The sequence below is a fragment of the Bison bison genome, unplaced genomic scaffold (genome assembly GCF_000754665.1).
Source record: "Bison bison bison isolate TAMUID 2011002044 unplaced genomic scaffold, Bison_UMD1.0 scf7180017864278, whole genome shotgun sequence".
In the NCBI taxonomy this organism is placed as follows: Eukaryota; Metazoa; Chordata; class Mammalia; order Artiodactyla; family Bovidae; genus Bison; species Bison bison.
Window position 1 is genome coordinate 124576 of NW_011494850.1, and position 21115 is coordinate 145690.

At 36.3% G+C, this 21115-nt stretch overlaps 1 protein-coding gene across 3 annotated transcripts in view; it reads right to left on the reverse strand.

Annotated features, from left to right (window-relative positions):
- Positions 1 to 2217: 2217 nt before the first annotated feature.
- The window catches only part of ABHD17B (abhydrolase domain containing 17B), a 47087-nt gene continuing 28189 nt past the window's right edge, over positions 2218 to 21115 (reverse strand). For 2 of the 3 annotated variants that reach the window (XM_010848890.1, XM_010848889.1), the window contains exons 2-4: positions 10053 to 10522; positions 6275 to 6454; positions 2218 to 3542 (exon numbers count right to left, since the gene is read on the reverse strand). In XM_010848890.1, the coding sequence (XP_010847192.1) occupies positions 3323 to 3542; positions 6275 to 6454; positions 10053 to 10519 (867 nt within the window). In that variant the 5' untranslated portion in view covers positions 10520 to 10522 and the 3' untranslated portion in view covers positions 2218 to 3322. Of the gene's footprint in view, positions 3543 to 6274; positions 6455 to 10052; positions 11837 to 21115 lie in introns of those variants that run through there. The other variant, XM_010848887.1, reaches the window with a different exon arrangement.

The window sequence follows — 21115 nt, forward strand, 5'->3', positions numbered from 1 at the left end:
GAGTTTATCTGGCTTCTCATAATACCTGTTCTTGAAGTTTTTGCCATAATGTCTACTTGCACCTAAGAACATCCTATTTACATGACAAACGTCATCAGTTTACAACTTAAAATTTTTTTGCATTTATCAAGTTTTCTTAAAGTGAGCAACACCTATGTATTTATAGAAATCACCAAGAAAAAAACTACTGTGGAATATATTCTTAGGTGGAATGTAGGACTGATGAGGAGAAGTGTGAAGATGACATACCAATTTAACTTCTGATTCTTCTTTTTTGTTATGTATACTGCTGACCATTTTCTCAGAACCCAGGACTACTATCCAAACTGTACAGTGTAGATATGCATAAAAGCCACATATCAAAATATGCTGTTTGGTGCTCCTGTTGTCAAGGAAGGTTAAAAATTGATGAGACATTAGATATGAGTGGCGCTAAGAGGTTTTCACATTTCATTAGGAATGTAAGGGATCAATCTGTGGCATCTTTTCATTTCTAGTAGTAAGCTATGGTCCAGTGACTTTCCAAGGTCACGGATCTATTAATGTCATTTGAGAAGAGCGCACAGATATGATTGCCAATTCTACATCATACTGTCATTCTTCTAGATGTCAGAGCAGGAGATGCTCTGATTAGGCAGAACTCTAAATGAAATATAATATCTTAAAGACACTTTACAGATGGGCCATCTAGCTCAATTCCTCATTTAAAATCTGAAATTTCTTCTGTAGCCCTGTGTCAGATGTCATTCAGCTTCTGTGCCAATGGTTAAGATACTCACTTATCCTTCAGAGGTGTTCCCTTTCCTTAATGGACACAGAACCATAAATTCTTTCTTACACTGAGCTCTAATCTGCTGTTTCGCAACTTTCACCTAGTTTTACGGAGTCAAAAAGGATAAACTGTACATGCCTATCAAGTATTTGAAGACAGCTATCATTCCTTAGTCATGTAATTCTTTGGTTATTCTTTGGGTTTCGGTTTATGAGACCCTTCCCAACTTGGTAAAACACCCCAGGATTTGCTCTAATTTGTGAATGTCCTTTCACTGCATCTTGAAATTAGTATTGCAGATGTGGTTTAACAAGCATTTTGTACATGAGATTATTTCTCCATGATCAATTTTTCATTACCATGAACTTACTTAAGGTTGTAATCAACTGGCTCACATGTTATTTCTTGCAAGCTACAATCTCCAGGTATTTTTCCTCCATAAGCTCTTTATAAGTATAGTTTCATATTTCTATCAGTGGCTTTCTGTTTCCAGAACAATCATACCATGTGCAATTGTGCCCCTAACTAGCTTGCCAGCCTCATCCTTATGACATCCTTTCCCCTTGACCTCTGACCAGTCTTCTTAATTTCAAACACACCATATCCTTCGTCTAGGCTTCCACATACTGTTCCCCTCAGCCAGGAATGTTTTTTTGGGCCACCCAGGTCTAGTCTTTTCTTAAGTTATCCTTCAAAGCTCAGTTCAGATACCACTTCTTTGTGGGACTCCTCGACTTCTCCCTCCCCATGTTCCCTCTCAAGAATGCCTTTTACCTATTCTAATACCCTATAAATCTTCTTCAGTCTTACACAAACAGTAATAATACTCATGCAATAGAGTATCTGTCTCCTCAGTTATACTGTGAAGTCTCTGAGGACAAGGTTGATGTCTACCTTTATTTGGCATAGGGTTTTGAATGATTTAAACATTCAGTAAGTACCTGGTGAATGAGTGAGTAAATACTGAAGTAGTATGATCAATATTTTGATTTTCCCAGGTGATAATATATATAGATATAAAAAAACCCACTTAGCCAAACTCTGGGGTATGTTGTACAAATAAGGAACTATCTAGGCTTCAAGACAATCATAAGAAGGAAAAAGTCTCTTTAAAAGAAAGCAATAATAATAAAATTTAGAAAACTATAGATCTATATACTATAAAGATCAATGGTATTTTTTTCCAGTCCTTATTTTAAGTAGGAAGTGAGGAGCATGGAAGAAGGAAAACAAGCACAGCTGAGTGGCGTATTTTTGTTTTACTATTAATTCGACACATCTGAACCAAAGCATTCACAATACTTGATATACTTTGAAGAGAATCATATACTATAGTCTTAGACATAACCACAGAACAAGCAGAACAATTAAAACTACATAAGGCCTTAAAATATATCCACAGTGTGTATATTCATTCATTTACAAATTAGACTACATACCATTAATTTTAATTTTTCTTTCATTGTTTTATTCAAGCAGTATTCATTCAAGGAAAGGCAACTTAGTTTTTGTGTGTGAGCTTTATTTTTTTTTACTACATTGGTTATTATAAAACTTATGAATTAAATGTTTTCTTATCTCCTGCATCCAGGAGTAAATCCATGAAATTCTCAGAAAGTAATTCAAAACAACAGGTCTTATTCTTAAAAATAGTCAGAGTGAAAACGGATTGAACAGCCAGTCTGTGTGTAGTCTTAAGGAACATCTAATGGACTTTCAGATTTTCTAATAATGATAGTATTGCATTTCTACGGGATTAGTCAAAATTTAAAACATTGTGTACAAAATCATTCTTGAAGCTCTAAATGCCTTTTAAATTACTAATTTGAAAATTTTAAGTAGTTGCCTCACAGTACCAAACTTAAAACTCAAAACTAGTTCAAATTCAGTTCTATCGTGACTTCTCATTTAAAGGTAACTAGTTGGTAAATTAACAGATGGCATAAAAATTAAGACTTACATCATTTTTTTTTTTTTAGGAGAAAATGTATGATAACCAGGGAATACAGAAAATTCAATGTATTTTACAATAAAATAACCTTTTAAATCTCTATCCCTGTACAACAGGGTTTAGGTCATCTTTAGTGAACTTGCATGTTTTCATATAGTTTATTATGAGTACTTGAACTGTTTTAGATATACAGCTTTTTATTGAAAGAATATTACATTTTTATACCAGGATAAGATTTAGTACATTGAGATGTTTTAAAAATATTTATAAATTTGTTTCTGATATGCAAAAGCATTTGGCAATACTTTTATAGCATTTGATTTTATAGAATTAAAATTTCATACAGTACTCATCTTGATGTTTAAAAAAAAATTCACAGAAAAAATATAAATTACATAGCCTGACTGCATGATACTGTTATTTCCAGTTTTTAGTTTGGTAATTAAAACCTTCATTAAGTCTGTTAACAAATCATTACCTGTACATTTATGAAGGCAACTGACATGATTTGCAAACAAAACCTTCAGGTTTTATGTTATTTACCAAAGAGTGCAGTTCAGCAAGAAAAGAAAATCCAATATGCAAATTTACAGAATATTTTACAAATTTACCAGTTCCTGTGACACAAACTGTTTCAATCTTTCAAGGTATTGTCCATAAAGTTCCACATCATTGTGACCTGCCCCTTCAACCCACAGAGGCTCCACAGGTCTTTGGCAACGCTCAAACAATGCGAGACCATGTGAAAAGTCTATCACTTCATCTTCAGTCCCATGAATTATTAATACTGGAGAGGTTATCTTAGAGATTTTGTCAATGCTGTAGGAAAAGAGAAGGGGGAAGAAGTCAACAAATTAAGTATGAAAAGGAAACATAAAACAGATTTTCTTGTGTTATATTAGATAATTCAAACATCAGAACCACCTGTAAATCAATTCAGAGGGATAGATACCTTTTAGATTAGAAATAAGATTCAAAAGTCATCTTTACATTACTCCCTGCTTTAAGATTATTTGAAGATGTTAATTTCATGCACTTCTGTTTGAGAGAATGACTCAATTATTACAGTCACCTTAGTTTGCTTTTCTACAGATATTTTTTCTTTTTGGCTGTTCTATGGCATGTGGGATCTTAGTTCCAGAGCAATGGGAAGTGCAGAGTCTTAACCACTGGACTGCCAGGGGAGTCTCTCCTTTCTACAATGTTGATATTTAGAATAGAAACTTAGGTTGCAAGGAGAGGAGGAAATCAAGGGCTATTTCAGCTATGTGCTAACTTAATACCTCTCTGCACTCATATTTTTTTCTCCCTCCTAATCTCTTACTAAAATGATAGCAAAATATATTTTTTTAGGGTATTTACTGACAAAAATAAAAATAAAATACAACATTTTGGAACAGGAAAGCAGATGAGTATGTGAGAAAATAGATTAAAAGTGTAGGAGAAAACACAATTTTAAGAGGATAGAAGGGTAAAGTGAAGAACCAGCCCAATTTGTACTACGGAATACTCCAGAAGGAACTGACATGGGGATGAAGGCAGGTGATTCAAATCTATAGAATTTGTTCAAAGTCTCTTTAAGAAGTAGTTAGCCACCCCTGCCCCAGTTCTTTTCTTTCCCCTTGCTTTTGCAGCTGGGTAACTTCCCTGTACCTAGTGGACTAGGGGATTACAGACACAGTTTAAGGCAGAGATATCAAATAACAAGTAAACATATACATGCTGGCATCCAGGCCTTCATTCCTAAGGCATAGATGTAGGAAGAGTCTTCTTTGGAGACTATATATTTGCCTTAAGAGGAAAGATAAATAAATTCTGATGAGCAGCATGGGAATCCCCAACTAATCGGCTTGACCAGACCACTGGACAGTGAAACTCAGTCAACAAGCCTTAATCACCCACTTCAGGTCAGCTCTTTAATTCCTTACTTTTCCATATGAGCACACAACCAAGAATTATCAGACATCAGAGGAAAATACTTTAAATGTAACACAAGGATCAAAATAAACAATAAAAAAAGGGCAATTTGGAAGAGACAAACTATACAAAGAAGCCTTACAAATAACAATTCTTTAAAAATTTCCTGAGAGAGAGAGAGAGACGCCAAGGCATTTAGGTATTATAAGCATAAAATGAGGATAGAGTCTTGAAAAAGAAGACATCAATGAAATAATTCAAGGCAACATTTGGTAAGGAGAAATGCTTGGGTATATTATTTGCTGCCAACTATTCCATAATAGAGGAATTAAACAAAAAAGGAAATGTATGTTTTTCAAACAGTTTACTGTTAGTGCTTCTGTTGGTGTAGCTAAAACGAAAGAGGGTGTCAGACAGACACATAACTTGGCAGTAGTTTACCCCAAATGTCTCCCTATCATTCCAACCATTCAGCAAAACAGTATAACACATATACCCTCCAATCTACCATTTTCTAAAACCAAAACAAATCCCCAATAAATGTAAAAACCAAAAAACCCCATAGGCTTGCTCTGGTGATAGGATCATATGCTCCCATAAGCTTGCCTACCAAAGTAAGCCTTTAGGCTAATGAAGAAAAAATGGTTTTGAAATGACCCTTGCTGTTCTTATAAATAATTGAGTGATGTTTTGGCCTTTGGCCCATCTATCATTCACAAAAAACCTTCGTATTGCTGCCCATTTGAGAAAGAAAGTAAGACTGAAATTTGCCAGGCTCTCACTTCTTGCCTTTTCCCTTTATTGGGAAAAACAGGCCATCAATTTTTTTGTAATGATGAAGAGGAGCTAGCACGAACTATCATTCTACGTTGAGAGACATGAAGAAATGTAGTCCTCCTTTTAAATCTAACACTTATGTTTGCAGACTTATGGGGCAATAATTATTCTGGTTCATTTAAGACAACATTTTTGCAATTCATTTCTTTTGTAAAACATATCACTAATGAGACATCATTCACTTATTTTTATGCACATGTATCTCCTTTTCCCTCTACTTGTTCCTCTCCTTCAGTATTATGCACCTCACTGGATGGCACTATCACCCATTAGCAACTCAACAGAAATCTGGGGGGACCTCCCTGCTGGTCCAGTGGTTAACTCTCTCAGCTCCCAAAGCAGGGGGCCCAGGTTCGATCCCTGGTCAGGGAACTAGATCCCACATGCTGCAACTAAGACCTGGTGCAGCCAAATAAATGAATAAATATTAAAATAAAAAAAAAAAGAAATCTGGGAATTATATTCAATTTCTTTTGTTTATATACAGTCTAACATTTATTCTATCAATTTTACTTCTCAAATTCATTCTCTTGTCTCCAATACGAGTGCCACTGTCTGGGGAATAAGGCTCACAGCACTTTTCACCTAGGTTACTATTGCGCAAACATTTCAGCCTGCTGACTGGTGTCCTGCCACCACCCTCTTCACAGATTAATTATTTCACAATTTCGATAATATATGTAAAATATTAATAGGAGTTCAAGGCTGAGAGAACTGTATCATGAATACCTTGAGCGATGGAAAAAAATTTCTTCTAAAATTTTTTTGAATTAAACTACTTGCATATTAATACTTACTTTGGGAATGCATCAAAACAGTAGGTCTTCTTGGTATCAGGAAAAGCAACTCGCATTCCTGAGGTCAAAGGAGAATGAAGAATAACAGCAGCACTCTCATACCGAGCAGCAAGATCCACAGATGGTACTGTCCCTATACTCTGGCCATATATAATCACATTTTCAGGGCGAATGCCATATCTACATAGTACAGAAGTTTAAAAAAAAAAAGGGTTGTAGAGTCAGACTGGTATGAAATGTTCAGTCACTAGTAGGTACTTAATCTTACAAAAGAATGACTTAGAATGAGACAATGCCAACAAATTTATATTTAAAATTTAAGTTTCTTAGTCACCACTACCATATCTAATGCCATAATAAAATCTATATTCATTTATTTCATCGGTTTCCATTCCATCTTTTGAAAAAATAGTAGCTGAGGTCTCTTACAATGTTAACCTTAAAGAATGAATTTATTAAATCATTTATACAATTCAATGTAGCTTACTATTAAATATATTTGGAACATACTATGTCACTAATATTTTAATGGAGATTCAGTTTTTATATTCCGTTCAATGTAACAGAGGTTCTTTATTTCTCTAGGTATTAAAAGTGGCTCTTTTTATTTTCTGAAGTTGGTCATAGTTAACAGTAGGGAATGAATAAAATATATGTATTATAGCCTAGCGCAAACTACTTATTTTCTTGAGATTTGCATTTATTCACCCATAGAAATGGACTAATGTGGAAAAAGATCAACAGATGAATGGGAATTTCAAATGCCACATGGTTTGGTGATTTATGAACAGACTTCATGACAAAATCTCAAGAGAACTACCTTAATTCCTTTAAAAATGCTTCAGTAATACTGGATACACACTATGTTTCTACAATATAATTGTCCTAACTATAAACTACTGGCAGTGTAAGTGAGGTACTGTGGGAGCTTATGAATGTGCGATTAAGGGCTAGAGTCACATCAAATACACTGCCTTTCCACTTTAGTGGTCTGACAGCAGTCATTTCGGGATGCTGACAGTTATTTGCACAACAGTTTTTAGTTTTGTGAAAAGGTAAAAGAATCTGAATATTTACCAGGAAAAAAGTAAGATAAACCCTTGTGCTTCCTATAGCTCTTGCCAGGGGCACAAGACTATTCGAACTATCTAGGTGGTGACGTATCGCCTTACAATTTCTTCAAATCAGTTCTACACAAGAATTTGGACCCTGGCCCAGAGACTGGGTTCGAGTTACTCCAGATTGACTCTAAATGTAACAAAACTAAGAAAAGTTTTTTTTTTTTGTTTGCAACAGACTTAGCTTTATAGGAATGAAGGAATTAGGAAAATGAACATTTGGTGGCAATGACGGGTTTTAGGCTAAAGCTAGCAATGGCAAGGCTCCAAAGTAGCAGAAGCAGCTGCCAATTTAGCATCAGAGGACTTGAGGCAGAAACAGAATTTCAGAATAGTACATGTTGGAAAGGACTTTAGAGACCATCTAATCTAGGTCAGCTGCTTACTGAGCAGATGTTCAAAGTCAGAGTAAGTTAATGACAGACCTATAATTAGGCTCAGGTATACTGACTCCAGGTCCAGTGCTTTTTCTATTACAGCACACAGATAAGGAGCTCAGAGACTGTGGGGGAAAGGCCACAGAGTGAGTATTAGTCCCTTATTTTCTGTTGATCCATCAGAAGTTCAGTAATGTGGGTTATAAATATTCAATTACCCTTAAAAGGAAGTTACTCAAATAATAATTAAGCTCATTAATTATTTTTTCCCTTCTTGTTACTTAAACCCTAACTTTTTACTTTAATCCAGTAAAGGAAATGAAAGGCATGCATTCTAATTACACATATTTTATTAGATGATAGAATTCAAGACCTGGAAAGAATCTTGGAGATGATTTAATTCAACCTCTTCATTAAGCAAAGAAACAGAAAAGTTAAAGTTTTCAAGACTTCCTATACTTACTAAGTCCTCTAACCATATTTAGGGTTCAATGTAAGAGAAATTACAAGTCTGAAATTCTATGGTAAACGAGTATGTGAGATAATTTATCTATTCTGTTCCTGCTCTTCAGTCACACTGGTCAAATGTATAAAAAGATTAACCAAGATAAGAAATCATTTTAGAACGTTTCTTTTAAATTGATATCAGAGAAAACTTAAAAAAGAAAAATAATAAAGCTGACCACTTACAAGAGGGGATTCTTTTACGTAAACATAGAAAGAACACCTGCTAAGTCACTTCAGTCGTGTCCGATTCTGCACAACCCCACAGACGGCAGCCCACCAGACTGCCCCGTCCCTGGGATTCTCCAGGCAAGAACACTGGAGTGGGTTGCCATTTCCTTCTCCAATGCATGAAGTGAAAAGTGAAACTGAAGTCGCTCAGTCGTGACCGACTCTTAGCAACCCCATGGACTGAAGCCCACCAGGCTCCTCCATCCATGGGATTTTCTAGGCAAGAGTACTGGAGTGGGGTGCCATTGCCTTCTCCGAGAAAGAACACCTAACTGGATAATAATGTTTTACTTCAATAAATTTATACTTTTGTTTTACTTAGCACTAGTAAGGAAGGCTTTCTGCTTTTAGCACTATACTAATTCACTGAAGTTGATTATAGTATGTGAATTATATTGCAATAAATCTGTTATTTAAAAAATTATATTTTCCTGACAAGTACTATACTATATTCAACTGGCTGACTCTGAAAGGAGGCACTCACTTTTGTTTGTATGCCTGAGGGGATTGATACCAGTGTAACTGAAGCAGATTTTGCAGTCATTTACGGTAGTTCGGACGTTTATAAATATTTACCCTTCTATGCCTGCCTCCCTCCCACCCCGAAGCTACTTAATTACTACTTACCATCTCTTTTTTTTTTTACTTGTTAGAAATATGTTCTTATATCATTTCAATTGACTTAATCTCCTTTATACACTTCTGTCCAGTTCTTTCCCTGGACAGAACTCTGCTATGAGACCATAATTCTATTATACATCTTGGGGGAGGGGGGTAAATGTTTCTAAAGACATTTTCTAAAAAGATTATACCTACTAATAAAATTGAGGAAGTTCTTCCCAGCCAACTGAAACCATTAATATTAATATTTAAAGATTAAATTAGGAATGGGAAGTTTTCTCTATGTACTCTAAAATACTCTGGAATTCAGGCAGCTTATTAATGTATAATGAGGAATAATTTGTACTAAGGTATTATTTCTGTTTAGTGTACATTATCTGTCTGATGAGAAAATACACTGAAGTACACAAAACTGCAATATTTTTCAAGAAAAAATTGTAAGTATCTTGGCGACTAGAAGATGATTAATGTAATTTCTATTTATTTTTAATTATATAAAATAATGCAAATCCTGCTTAGGATCTGAACAAAAGCAATCTAGTCTCTTATTCTGTTAATGACAGTTCAAGTGAATGATTATTTAAATCACTGTTTTTTCCTCTCTTGAAATTCTGCAACTTTGAATAAACATTTTAATACCACAATCCAGTAAGTTTTCTTTTTCTCTAATAAGTTTCTAAAGCCAAACATTTTTCATTGGCTTAAATAAATTTTTAAGAATCTCTCTCTCACACACACACATAATTTATCAAACTCTTTTATGCTATTATACAAAATTTAAAATTATAATCTAAAACTGTAACTATTTATAGATTTATACTGGTAAATATAATCTCTACTTAGTACTTCAAGGTGTATTACAAAAACATGTTATTCTTACACAAGACAATTTCAGCGTGTGGAAAACAATTTCCAATCACTATTTACCTTGTCCTAAGAGCAAGCCAAGCAGCTTCTATGTCTGCATAGAGGTTCTTCTCTGTTGGTTTCCCAGAACTTGCACCATATCCAGAATAATCATATGAGAATATATTACAATTAATCCGTGATCCCAGTCCTATGTAAAAGCTGCTCATCTGACCAAGATCAACAGCATTTCCATGTGAGAAGAGTAAAGTATATTTGGCATTGGGTGAGCAACGCACAAACATGCAGGCAATTCTGTTGCCTTTACTGGTTCTAGTCATGAAACATTCAATGGCATCTTTTTCTCTAGAAGAATATTGCCAGTCTGCTCGTTCTGATAGGTGTAAAGTCCAACGGCTTCCACTTTCATCACACATCAGCGTATAAGTTGGATCAGGTGGCAAAAATGCTAACTTTGAAGCAATTTTCCCTGGACAAGGTGGACAGCAGAAGAGGCAACATAGCTCACTAAACGAAAGATTATTCATCTTCTGAAAAAGAAAATAGTCAATGTTTTAATCACTGAATGTGCATTCTGCATTTACATACAATAAAAGTTAAAACAAAGACACCAACCAGTAAATTCTACTAGTGGTCAGTGTCTACTACTGTTCCATGAAGTATCCTTGCCCCAACAGATTTTTGGCATCTTTGTAGAAACACATTAAATCCTGAGGTGAGGCAAATACTCCTGAGCAGAAAACAGATTCAAATACTACATGACACCTTTCAAATAGTAGTGATATCTTGTAATACTTAACCAAAATATGAAAAATGATATTCATACCAGAGAACAGGGGTATAAATTTGCTATTTCTCCACAAAAAACAACTAAGGATGTATGAAATATATTTAGTTTGTAATTTCAGTGAAAATTTTCAGAATCTCAAGAGAAGTTAGGGATTCAACATAATAAACATATAATAAGAGCACTGATGAAGCACTTACTGTCTATCAGGCGCTGTGCTAAGTGTACTATGCCTTTTCACATGTTTAATCCTCTAAGCAGCCCTCTTTGGTAGTCTGAGAAAGAAACCTGCACAAGGTCAATCAGCTGCAGAGCCAGGATTTTACACCAGGCTCAGGCATCGTCCTACATCACTAGGTCATACTGCCTCCAAGGCTCAGAACACTACTTGACTCAGAAGCCTATTATTTCAGCCATAGTGCCAGCGGCCTAAATAACCTATAAGACATTAAAATCAATATATGTTATGTATGTAATTATTGCCAAAATCAAGAAGGCATTATTATGGAAAAAAAGGTAAAATCTGCTCAAGGAAAACTTTTAAATGGTTGGACAGAAATAAGTGGAATGTTTGAAGTCAGAGTTGGGGGTAGCACTTGTTAACCATATAACCTTGAGCAAATTATTTACCTTTTTGACCCTTATTGTCTTCGTTAAGTAAATGCCTACAATGAACAGACTGGTCATGAAGAACAAATACAATGATATTGTTAAAGCATTTAACATGGTAATAATGGCTATAGTCGACACTCAGAAATGGTCCACTTTCTCCTGTGCCTTTTTCATCAATATTTTAAAAGTATCCACAGTTCATATTAACTCAGGAACATAAATAAAGTACTACTTGTTTGCCCTACCAGCATTTCCTTCTAATTATCCTTTCTTAAATTCTTATCTCTTTTTAGTGGCAGACCATTACTTAGTTCCAGGAAGAAGGCATTCAAAACAAACACCTTCCAGAGTAACCAGAGGTCTCTCTGGTCTGGTCTAATGTCATCTAATTTTCTCTAAAAAATCTAAATAAAGGATAGGAAAAAAAGTACTTCATTATACCAAATGAAAAAAAAAAAAAAAATCACTCAGAAGAGTGACTAAAGTGTTGAATACATAAAGAAAGGGATGCCTATTTCATTAATTACTGATTCAAAATCTAGTTTATATTGCTTAATACAAATGTGTTAATTTCCATGTATAAATTGAGTAGGTAGAAAGAAGCAGCAGAAACATCAGAGAAAGAAGCAAGCAAGGGTAGGAGTGATATGAAAGCCTTTAAAAGATGAGTAAAGTAAAGGCAGAAAGGGAAGCATTTTACTTGCATTTCTATCTTTATTCCCTTTCAGCCTTCAAAATGAATACAACCTGAGTAAGTTAATGTCTTACTGTGGTTGGAAAGAGTCAGATAGAGCAGAAATGACAACTAGTTGTCATCTATGATGATAATTCTAATTGGTTCCATGAAGGGTTGTGCTGAGAAGGATTCTGAGGGGATACCCAGGGTTTGCCAGACAAAGAATGTGCGACAAATTAGTGATGTCTACTGCAGAATTTGGTTACAAATCTATTATCCTGGCCAGGTGAACAAAAGATCTGGCAGGGATGGTAGAGAAAGAAGTTCAAAGGGTCAGTTACAAAGAAGATGATCTGGAAAAAGATGAGGTAGAAGATACAATATATCAGTGCCATCTGTTTAATACTCTGCCTATGGTTATTTCTCACTTCCAATTACCTTACATGCCACCAACTGCTCACTCTGAACAGCCTATTAAAAGCTTATTGGCTATACTATGTTCCTGTAATTTACTTCTTGAACATGAAGACTTTTATATACTATAGTAATTTTGAAATAAATCTGGCTGACTGAACACACACAATGCTGCAGAGATGCTTCTGAAGATAAACACCAAAGAAAAGACGAAGACGAGAAAAATCTGCTGTGCCACAGTCAAGTCTAATGAAAGAACCTAATTTTCTTAATGGTGGCAGAAGAAATTATTCCCACCTCCACTGCCTTGAATCCACATAACTAGTATCCACTTAACAACAAAACCTTGGAAATTATTGCTTTCCTAATAACAGCTCTGATAGGGCAGCAACACAGACTTGCTTAAAAGTTATTCTCTCCTTTCCTATAAATGTGAAATTTTTCCACAACAGAAAATATAAATAAAACAAACCTAAGTTTTACTATGATCAGAACTGAGCAAACTACTGAGGGAGAATATCTTATTCTTGATAAGTCACTGAAATATCTTGTTAAATTTAGATAATTTAAACCCAATTTTTTTATATAACTCACTTGAATATAAACATGTCATTTACCAGTTATTTCTTGGCAACAAAATAATCACAGGTAGAAAACAACAGTTATGACCAAACAAAAATAGGGATTTAAAATAAGTTATAATAAACTTATTTACAGAGAGAGAGAGAAGAGAAAACTTAAAGATGAAGCAGAAAAAAATGTCAGAAAGAAAAATCCAACTGGAATCTCTGCAATAGAAAAATCAGTATCTGAAACAAAGAATTACACTGGTGGATGGGTACAAGTATCAATAAGAGTTTAAGAACACATTAGTGAACTGGAAAATCAGGATGAGGAATTCCCAAGTACAGAAGCTTTCAGGAGGATAAGAGATGGAAAATAAAGAAGAAAATTTAAGGATGATGTAAGTAGAAATAAAAACTAATATCAATATTATATAAGAATCCCTCCAAAAAAAACAGAGGATAAAATAAAGACAATCTTAGTAATTTTTCAGAATAAAAGAAAATTCAGACCGAAATAGCTCAGAATGCCAAGAAGGTATTTAAGAAAACATTCACAGTTAGACAAATTACAGTTGATATTAAAACTGAAACAAAAATCTGAAAGCTTCCAAAAAGAAGAAATTACTTACAATGGAACAAGAATCAGATGAACATCTAACTTGTCAATAGTGACGCTAGAAACCAGAAGACGCTGAAGGGATAGGTTTAAAATAAGTTAAAAACTTTGAAGCTAGAATTTCACAGAGAGACAACATACCAATTTAACATGAGGACAAAATAAAGATATCTGCAAGAACACAAGAACTCAGATTAAACCGAGATCCTCTTTGAAAAATTTTAGTAAAAAGGAAAAGAAATCCAAGAGAAGTCTGAGATATGAGTTAATATAACATCTGTTTCTTTTAGTAAATAAGCAGTGAAGGAAAAAAGCAACAAAGTATATCCCTAATAATCCAGAATCAAAACTTCAGAGAAATACCAATATGGAGAGGATTGGAAATAGTACAAATGTGCAGGGGCACTGTCATCTGAACTGATCAGAATATTAATATTGATGAGCTTAAGACACAGAAGAAAAGCATGAATATAATTTCTTTGGGGAGTGCCCCATCACAGGGCATGCAGGATCTTAGTTCCTTGACCGGGGATTACACCCATGTCCCCTGCAGTGGAAGCATGGAGTCCTAATCATGGGCTGACAGGGAATTCTGAAATATCTGACAGTTTCTAAGAAACACCTGAAGTAATTATAGTCATTTATTACAAATGTTTAGCTTTATATATTTATCAGGATGTTAAACTTCAAGAAGGCATATAAACACAAATAATTATGGTAAATTAATGGTAGGTATCAACAAAATAGAGAACAAAAAGCAACAGAAAAATTAACAGACCAAAAAAAAAAAAAAAAAAAGATTCTTAGAAAAGGCTTCCACTACTTCTAACAGCAACTAGCAGTAACTGAGGGTTTCCCTTGTGGCTCAGCTGGTAAACAATCTGCCTGCAATGTGGGAGACGGGGACTCGATCCCTGGGTTGGGAAAATGCCCTGGAGAAGGGAAAAGCTACCCACTCCAGTATTCTGGCCTGGAGAATTCCATGGACTGGATAGTCCACGGGGTCGCAAAGAGTCGAACATAACTGAGCGACTTTCACTTTTCATAGCAGTAACTGAGCACTTACTAATCCTAAAGTGTCAGGCACTGTACTAATCCTTTTCACATATTAATTCACTTAATTCTTTCAATAATCCTCTTACATAAAGACTACCCTTATACTTGTTTTCCAATTGAGGAAAGAGAGGCACAGAGTAGTTATAAACCTGCCAGGGGTGACACAGCTAGTAAATGGTAGAACTAATAAGTGGCAGAATGACTCTGGAACCTGAATTCATAATCATAGTTTTATGGAAAGAATATTCAGACAAGACTTATCAAGAGAAAATGATGTGCAAAATCTAAAATGCTAAATGAAAAAGAAGACAGATTTATAGACAAGCTTTAAAAGTAAAAAATATCATGAATAAGTTAAATGACTGGTGAAATATATTAATTTCTTGAGTAACAGAACAGCAACAACAAAAATACCCAATAAAAAATGAACAAGATCTGAAAAGACATTTTCCCAAAGATGATATCCAAATGGTGCATAAACACATGAATGGATGCTCCCCATCATTACTCATTAGTGAAATGCAGTTCAAAGCCACAACATACCAGTTCAATCCCACTAGGATGGCAATTGAAAAAAAAAAAAAGGTTGACAAGGATATTGAGAAATTGGATCCTTCATAACACTGTTGATAGGAAGTAAAATGGTACAATTATTTGGGAAACACTTTGGCAGTTCCTCAAAAACTTAAAACACAGAGCTACCACTTGACTAAGCAATTCTTTTTTTTTTTTTTTTTGACTAAGCAATTCTAATCCTAGGTATACACCCAAGAGACATGAAAACATACGTCTACACAAAAACTTGTAAATGAACGTTCACAGTGGCATAATTCATAATAGCTAAAAAGGCAGAAACCATCCAAATGGTCATCGTCTGATAAACAAAATGTGGGATATCCATATGATGAAATACTGAATAAAAACAAGAGCCAAGTATTGATGCATTCTACAAAGTGGATGGATCTTGAAAGAAGCCAGTCACAAAAGATCATTTTATGATTCTATTTATATGAAACATCTAGAATAGGCAAATCTATAAAAATAGAAAGAGATTACTGGTTTTCAAGCACTGTGGAGCATGGAAAGTTGGGGAACAATGGCTATAGAGTATGTATGGGGTTTCTTTTTAATGAAAACACTCTATACTTGACTTGGATGGTGGTTGCACAGCTTCAGTAATAGTAACCTTTAAAAACTGTATTAAAAAAAACCCAAAAACTAGTTGTATCCTTACCTCTCAGTATGTAGAACACAAACTCCAGATGGATTATAACTCTAAAAGTCAAAACTAATACAACTCAGGAAAAAAAAAATCCATAAAAGAGAAAACACTAGCAAATTTAGCTTCAACCAAATAAAGAATTTCTATTCAGTAAAAAAATGCTTTGGGAAGTATGATTTCTTCATCCAAAACCATCCAGTCAGAGGGTTAATATCTAAAATAAGAAACTTCTACATAAACAAGAAAATAACAAAAAGCTCAAGAGAGGAAATGGACAAAACATGAATAGACAGAAGGATACACAGGCTAACAAATATATGAAGAAAGGTCATTCTGTACCACTAGTGCCATGCAAAGTATCTTACACATAATGAAGTCTCTAACATAATTTTTTAGACGAATGAGTTAATAAATTATTAGTGAAGTGAGGTGAAAGTCGCTCAGTCCTGTCTGAATCTTTGTGACCCCATGGACTATACATATACAGTCCATGGAATTTTCCAGACCAGAATACTGGAGTGGGTAGCCTTTCCCTTCTTCAGGGGATCTTCCCAACCCAGGGATCAAACCCAGGTCTCCAGCATTGCAGGCGGATTCTTTGCCAGCTGAGCCACAAGGGAAGCCCAAGAATACTGCAGTGGGTAGCCTATCCCTTCTCCAGCGGATCTTCCTGACCCAGGAATCAAACTGGGGGCCTCCTGCATTGCAGGTGGAATCTTTACCAACTGAGGTATCAAGGAAGCAATAAGTTTATTAAGATTAACTCAATTCTCCTTACCTCAGAAGTTCCCACAAAAGGCAAAAAGTTTACAAATCAACATGTTAAGAAAGCAAGCCAGCATATTTTGTGACAATTACTTAGGTGTTCTGTATGGTGGCAGCATAGAACCAATCAAATAAAAATGTATGAATCTGAATGAGGCAGGAAAAGCATTGCTAGTTACTAAAATCGTTCAGTGCATTATAAAGCACAGAATATTAACAGTCTCCCAGGGAGAAGGAAATCTTGCCCCTTTGGCAATCAATTCACAAAATGAAAGGTCAGCTCAATGTTAAAACAGATGGCCCATTGTGAAAATTAAGGTTTTCCTTTTGGCGGGGGACTCAGTTACTTTACTTTTATAGCAGAAGGAAGTTCCAAAAATTGAATGAAATAATAATTTAAGAACTTGCTTCTCCTGGTAACTTTTTCCTGCTCAATGACAATGGAAAAAAGATGAACACCTGAGTCCTTTCTCAGCAAAACAGTAAGACTAGTAGTGTTAAAGATCGTTCTTAAATAAAATGACATACTATAATCTCCTTCCTTTCTTCTGACACAAGAAATTACTGAAATGACTTGTGGCAATTCCTGATGTAATAACGTGTACTGAAAAAAAAATCTTACTTTGATCTCTTTTGTAATAGTTTTTTGGTAATGCAGACTGTCTCATATTACTACCATGTACAAAGGATAACTGATTCTTTTAGGGTTCAAGAGTTTGTTGTAATGAACTGAACTAGAAATTAAAGACTTATGTTTTTTCAAACTGCCAGAAGAAACCCGGAAAAGTAAAAATTAAGTTAGAATTATAGCAGAGCCTGCCTAACACCAGAGATGTATAAACAAGGTAGATGTTTGAATATTAAGAGCAAGAGGTAGCAAAGATCAGAATGAAGTCAGAAGTGATGGCACAGAAGATACTCAACTATGAAAAAGAAAGGGAAAAAAAAAACAAAATAAGATTGAAGGTTGGTTCTGTGCAAGCAGGCCATGATCCCAGCACACCCCAACTGACTAATGCAAAGGAAATTACCATTAATACTACTATACCAAGGGGGTTAATCACATTCAGCTCAGTAGTCTAGGGGTGTGTCAAACTAAGGCAAATTAAGCTCACTTCAGTCTTCCTGGAGGGCACCAAGTGACTGAGGCACTGCCGCCCTAACATCCAGCATGTTATCTGTAGTAACATTTACCAAAGTGCAGCAACAAGGAAAATATGTGTTACGGTTTTTTAGGGAGCCATATATATTACAGAGTTCAATGCATAAAGAGAAATGGAATATTCATCATTAAGGAAATTTGGCAATATACTTATTTTCCAGTCAAGACAGAGCACCCAGGACTTCCCTAGTAGTCCAGTGGGTAGGAATCCGCCTATCAATGCAGAGGACTCGGGTTCAATCCCTGGTCTGGGAAGATTCCACACGCTGAGGGGCCACTAAGCAAACCACTGACCCCATGTGCTGCATCTACTGAAGCCCATGCACTGAGAACCTGTGCAACGAGAGTTCATGGTCTGCAACAAGAGAAGCCACCGCAAGGAGAAGCTGTGCAGAGTAGCCCCTGCTCGCAGCAGCTAGAAAAGCCCTGGTGCAGCAGTGAAGATCCTGCACTCCCCCGCCCCCAAAAGAGCATCCAAAATACTTAGAATGATCAAAAGTTCTGCTGTTACTTAGAAATAAGGTGCTTACTATATGTTGTTTTAATTGGAGTGTAATTGCTTTACAAGTTGTGTTGGTTTCTGCTGTACAATAATGTGAATCAGCTATATGTAAAAACATATCCCCTCTCTCTTGTGTATATGTGGTTTTAACACATTTTCTTATTTGTATATATAGTACGTAGAAACACAGCTTGTGTGTGACCGTTAGTTGCTCAGTCATGTCCGACTCTCTGGGACCCCATGGACTGTACAGCCCATGGGGATTCTCCAGGCAAGAATACTGAAGTGGGTTGCCGTGTCCTCCTCCAGGGGATCTTCCCAACCCAGGGATTGAACCTAGGTCTCCCGTATTGCAAGCAGACTCTTTATCATCTGAGCTACCAGGGAAGCCTGAAATACAGCTTATGCAACTGTTATCTCTTTGAGGTAGGTTATGTTTATTTCTTCTTTTTGATCATTATAAGAATCAACGGGGCTTCCCTGGTGGCTCAGAGGTTAAGAATGTGCCTGCCAATGTAGGAGACACAGGTTCGATTCCTGATCTGGTAAGATCCTACATGCCATGAGGCAGCTAAGCCTGTGGGCCACGACTCCTGACTCAACAAGAGAAGCCACCACAATGAGAAACTCATGCACCGCAGCTAGAAAGTAGCCATCACTGACAGCAATGACCCAGCACGGCCAAAAAAAAAAAAAAAAAAAAAAAAAAAAAAAATCAATAGCAGAAGTACTCCACTGTATGTGAGATCAAAAGACTTGATTGAGTGACTTTACTAGGAAAAAAAGACTTAGGAAAGGAGTTTTTCAAAGCACTGTATTTTTTTACTATTTCAAATTGAAAAGAAAAATTTCACAAAACTATTCACTGAATCACGTCAGTTACTTTCTAAGACAGAGTTATATAATTTTTAAATATGAATAAGATTCTAGAGAAACTTAATAACTGGACCAATGTATCATTTAACACCTATGAAATGTGGTTTTTGTTGGTACAATTGAACAGATGCCCTAATAATTGTTATGTTTTAAAAATTTAGGAGTTTCTCAAATAGGCAATGGAGAAGGCAATGGCAACTCACTCCAGTACTCTTGCCTGGAAAATCCCATGGATGGAGGAGCCTGGTAGGCTGTAGTCCATGGGGTCACGAAGAGTCGGACACTTACTGAGCGACTTCACTTTCACTTTCCTCCATTGGAGAAGGAAATGGCAACCCACTCCAGTGTTCTCGCCTGGAAAATCCCAGGGACAGTGGAGCCTGGTGGGCTGCCATCTGTGGGGTCGCACAGAGTCCGACACAACTGAAGCGACTTAGCAGCAGCAGCAGCAGCAGTGTTAGCATAATTTATTTTTTTTAGTAAAAGAAAGTTAAACTGTAAGAATCAGAAGTCAGGAAACTGGATCTATGGCATGATTACAGACAACGGAAATTAAGGCTGAGGAGCCTATAAAAGCTACGCTAAGCAAACTAACGTGCTTCAGCAGTCTTACATACAGGTTAATGCAGCCATTTCTGTAATTCTTATGTTTTCCTTTAGTTTTAAAATTCTTACTGCACTAGTACAGGAGCCACTACCTATCTATGGCTACTTAGTAATTAAAATTAAACATCCAGTTCCTCAGCCACACTAGCCACATGTGCTTGTTGTTGTTCAGTCACCCAGCCATGTCTGACTATTTGCAACCCCATGGAAGGCAGTGTGCCAGGCCTCCGTGCCCCTCACCATCTCCTGGAGTTCGCCCAAGTTCATGTTCATTCCAAACCGCACAGTGCAGAATGAAGATTTCCATCACTGGAGAAAGTCCTAGCAGGTAGTGTTGAACTAAAAGAATTCAAACCCAGGCAATGCAGAACCACAGTTTACATGCTTAATATCCATACTAGCTTTCAATGCTGGTGCTCCTTCCTCACCAATCTTCCCATCAAAGTACATATAAGCAATTTTTATAGATTGTGTTGAACAAGTAACCATCTAGAACTAAATGAGACTACCTACACAACAGACCGGTTCCAAGTAGGAAAAGGAGTATGTCAAGGCTGTATATTGTCACCCTGCTTATTTAACTTATATGCAGAGTACGTCATGCGAAATGCTGGGCTGGAAGAAGCACAAGCTGGAATCAAGATTGCTGGGAGAAATATCAATAACCTCAGATATGCAGATGACACCACCCTTATGGCAGAAAGTGAAGAGGAACTCAAAAGCCTCTTGATGAAAGTTAAAGAGGAGAGTGAAAAAGTTGGCTTAAAGCTCAATGGTTCAGACAACTAAGATCATGGCATCTGGTCCCATCAGTTTAGTTCAGTTCAGTCGCTCAGTTGTGTCCGACTCTTTGCGACCCCATGAATCGCAGCACGCCAGGCCTCCCTGTCCATCACCAACTCCCAGAGTTCACCCAGACTCACGTCCATCGAGTCAGTGATGCCATCCAGCCACCTCATCCTCTGTCGTCCCCTTCTCCTCCTGCCCCCAATCCCTCCCAGCATCAGAGTCTTTTCCAATGAGTCTCGCATGAGGTGGCCAAAGTACTGGAGTTTAGCTTTAGCATCATTCCTTCCAAAGAAATCCCAGGGCTGATCTCCTTCAGAATGGACTGGTTGGATCTCCTTGCAGTCCAAGGGACTCTCAAGAGTCTTCTCCAACACCACAGTTCAAAGGCATCAATTCTTCAGTGCTCAGCCTTCTTCACAGTCCAACTCTCACATCCATACATGACCACTGGAAAAACCATAGCCTTGACTAGAG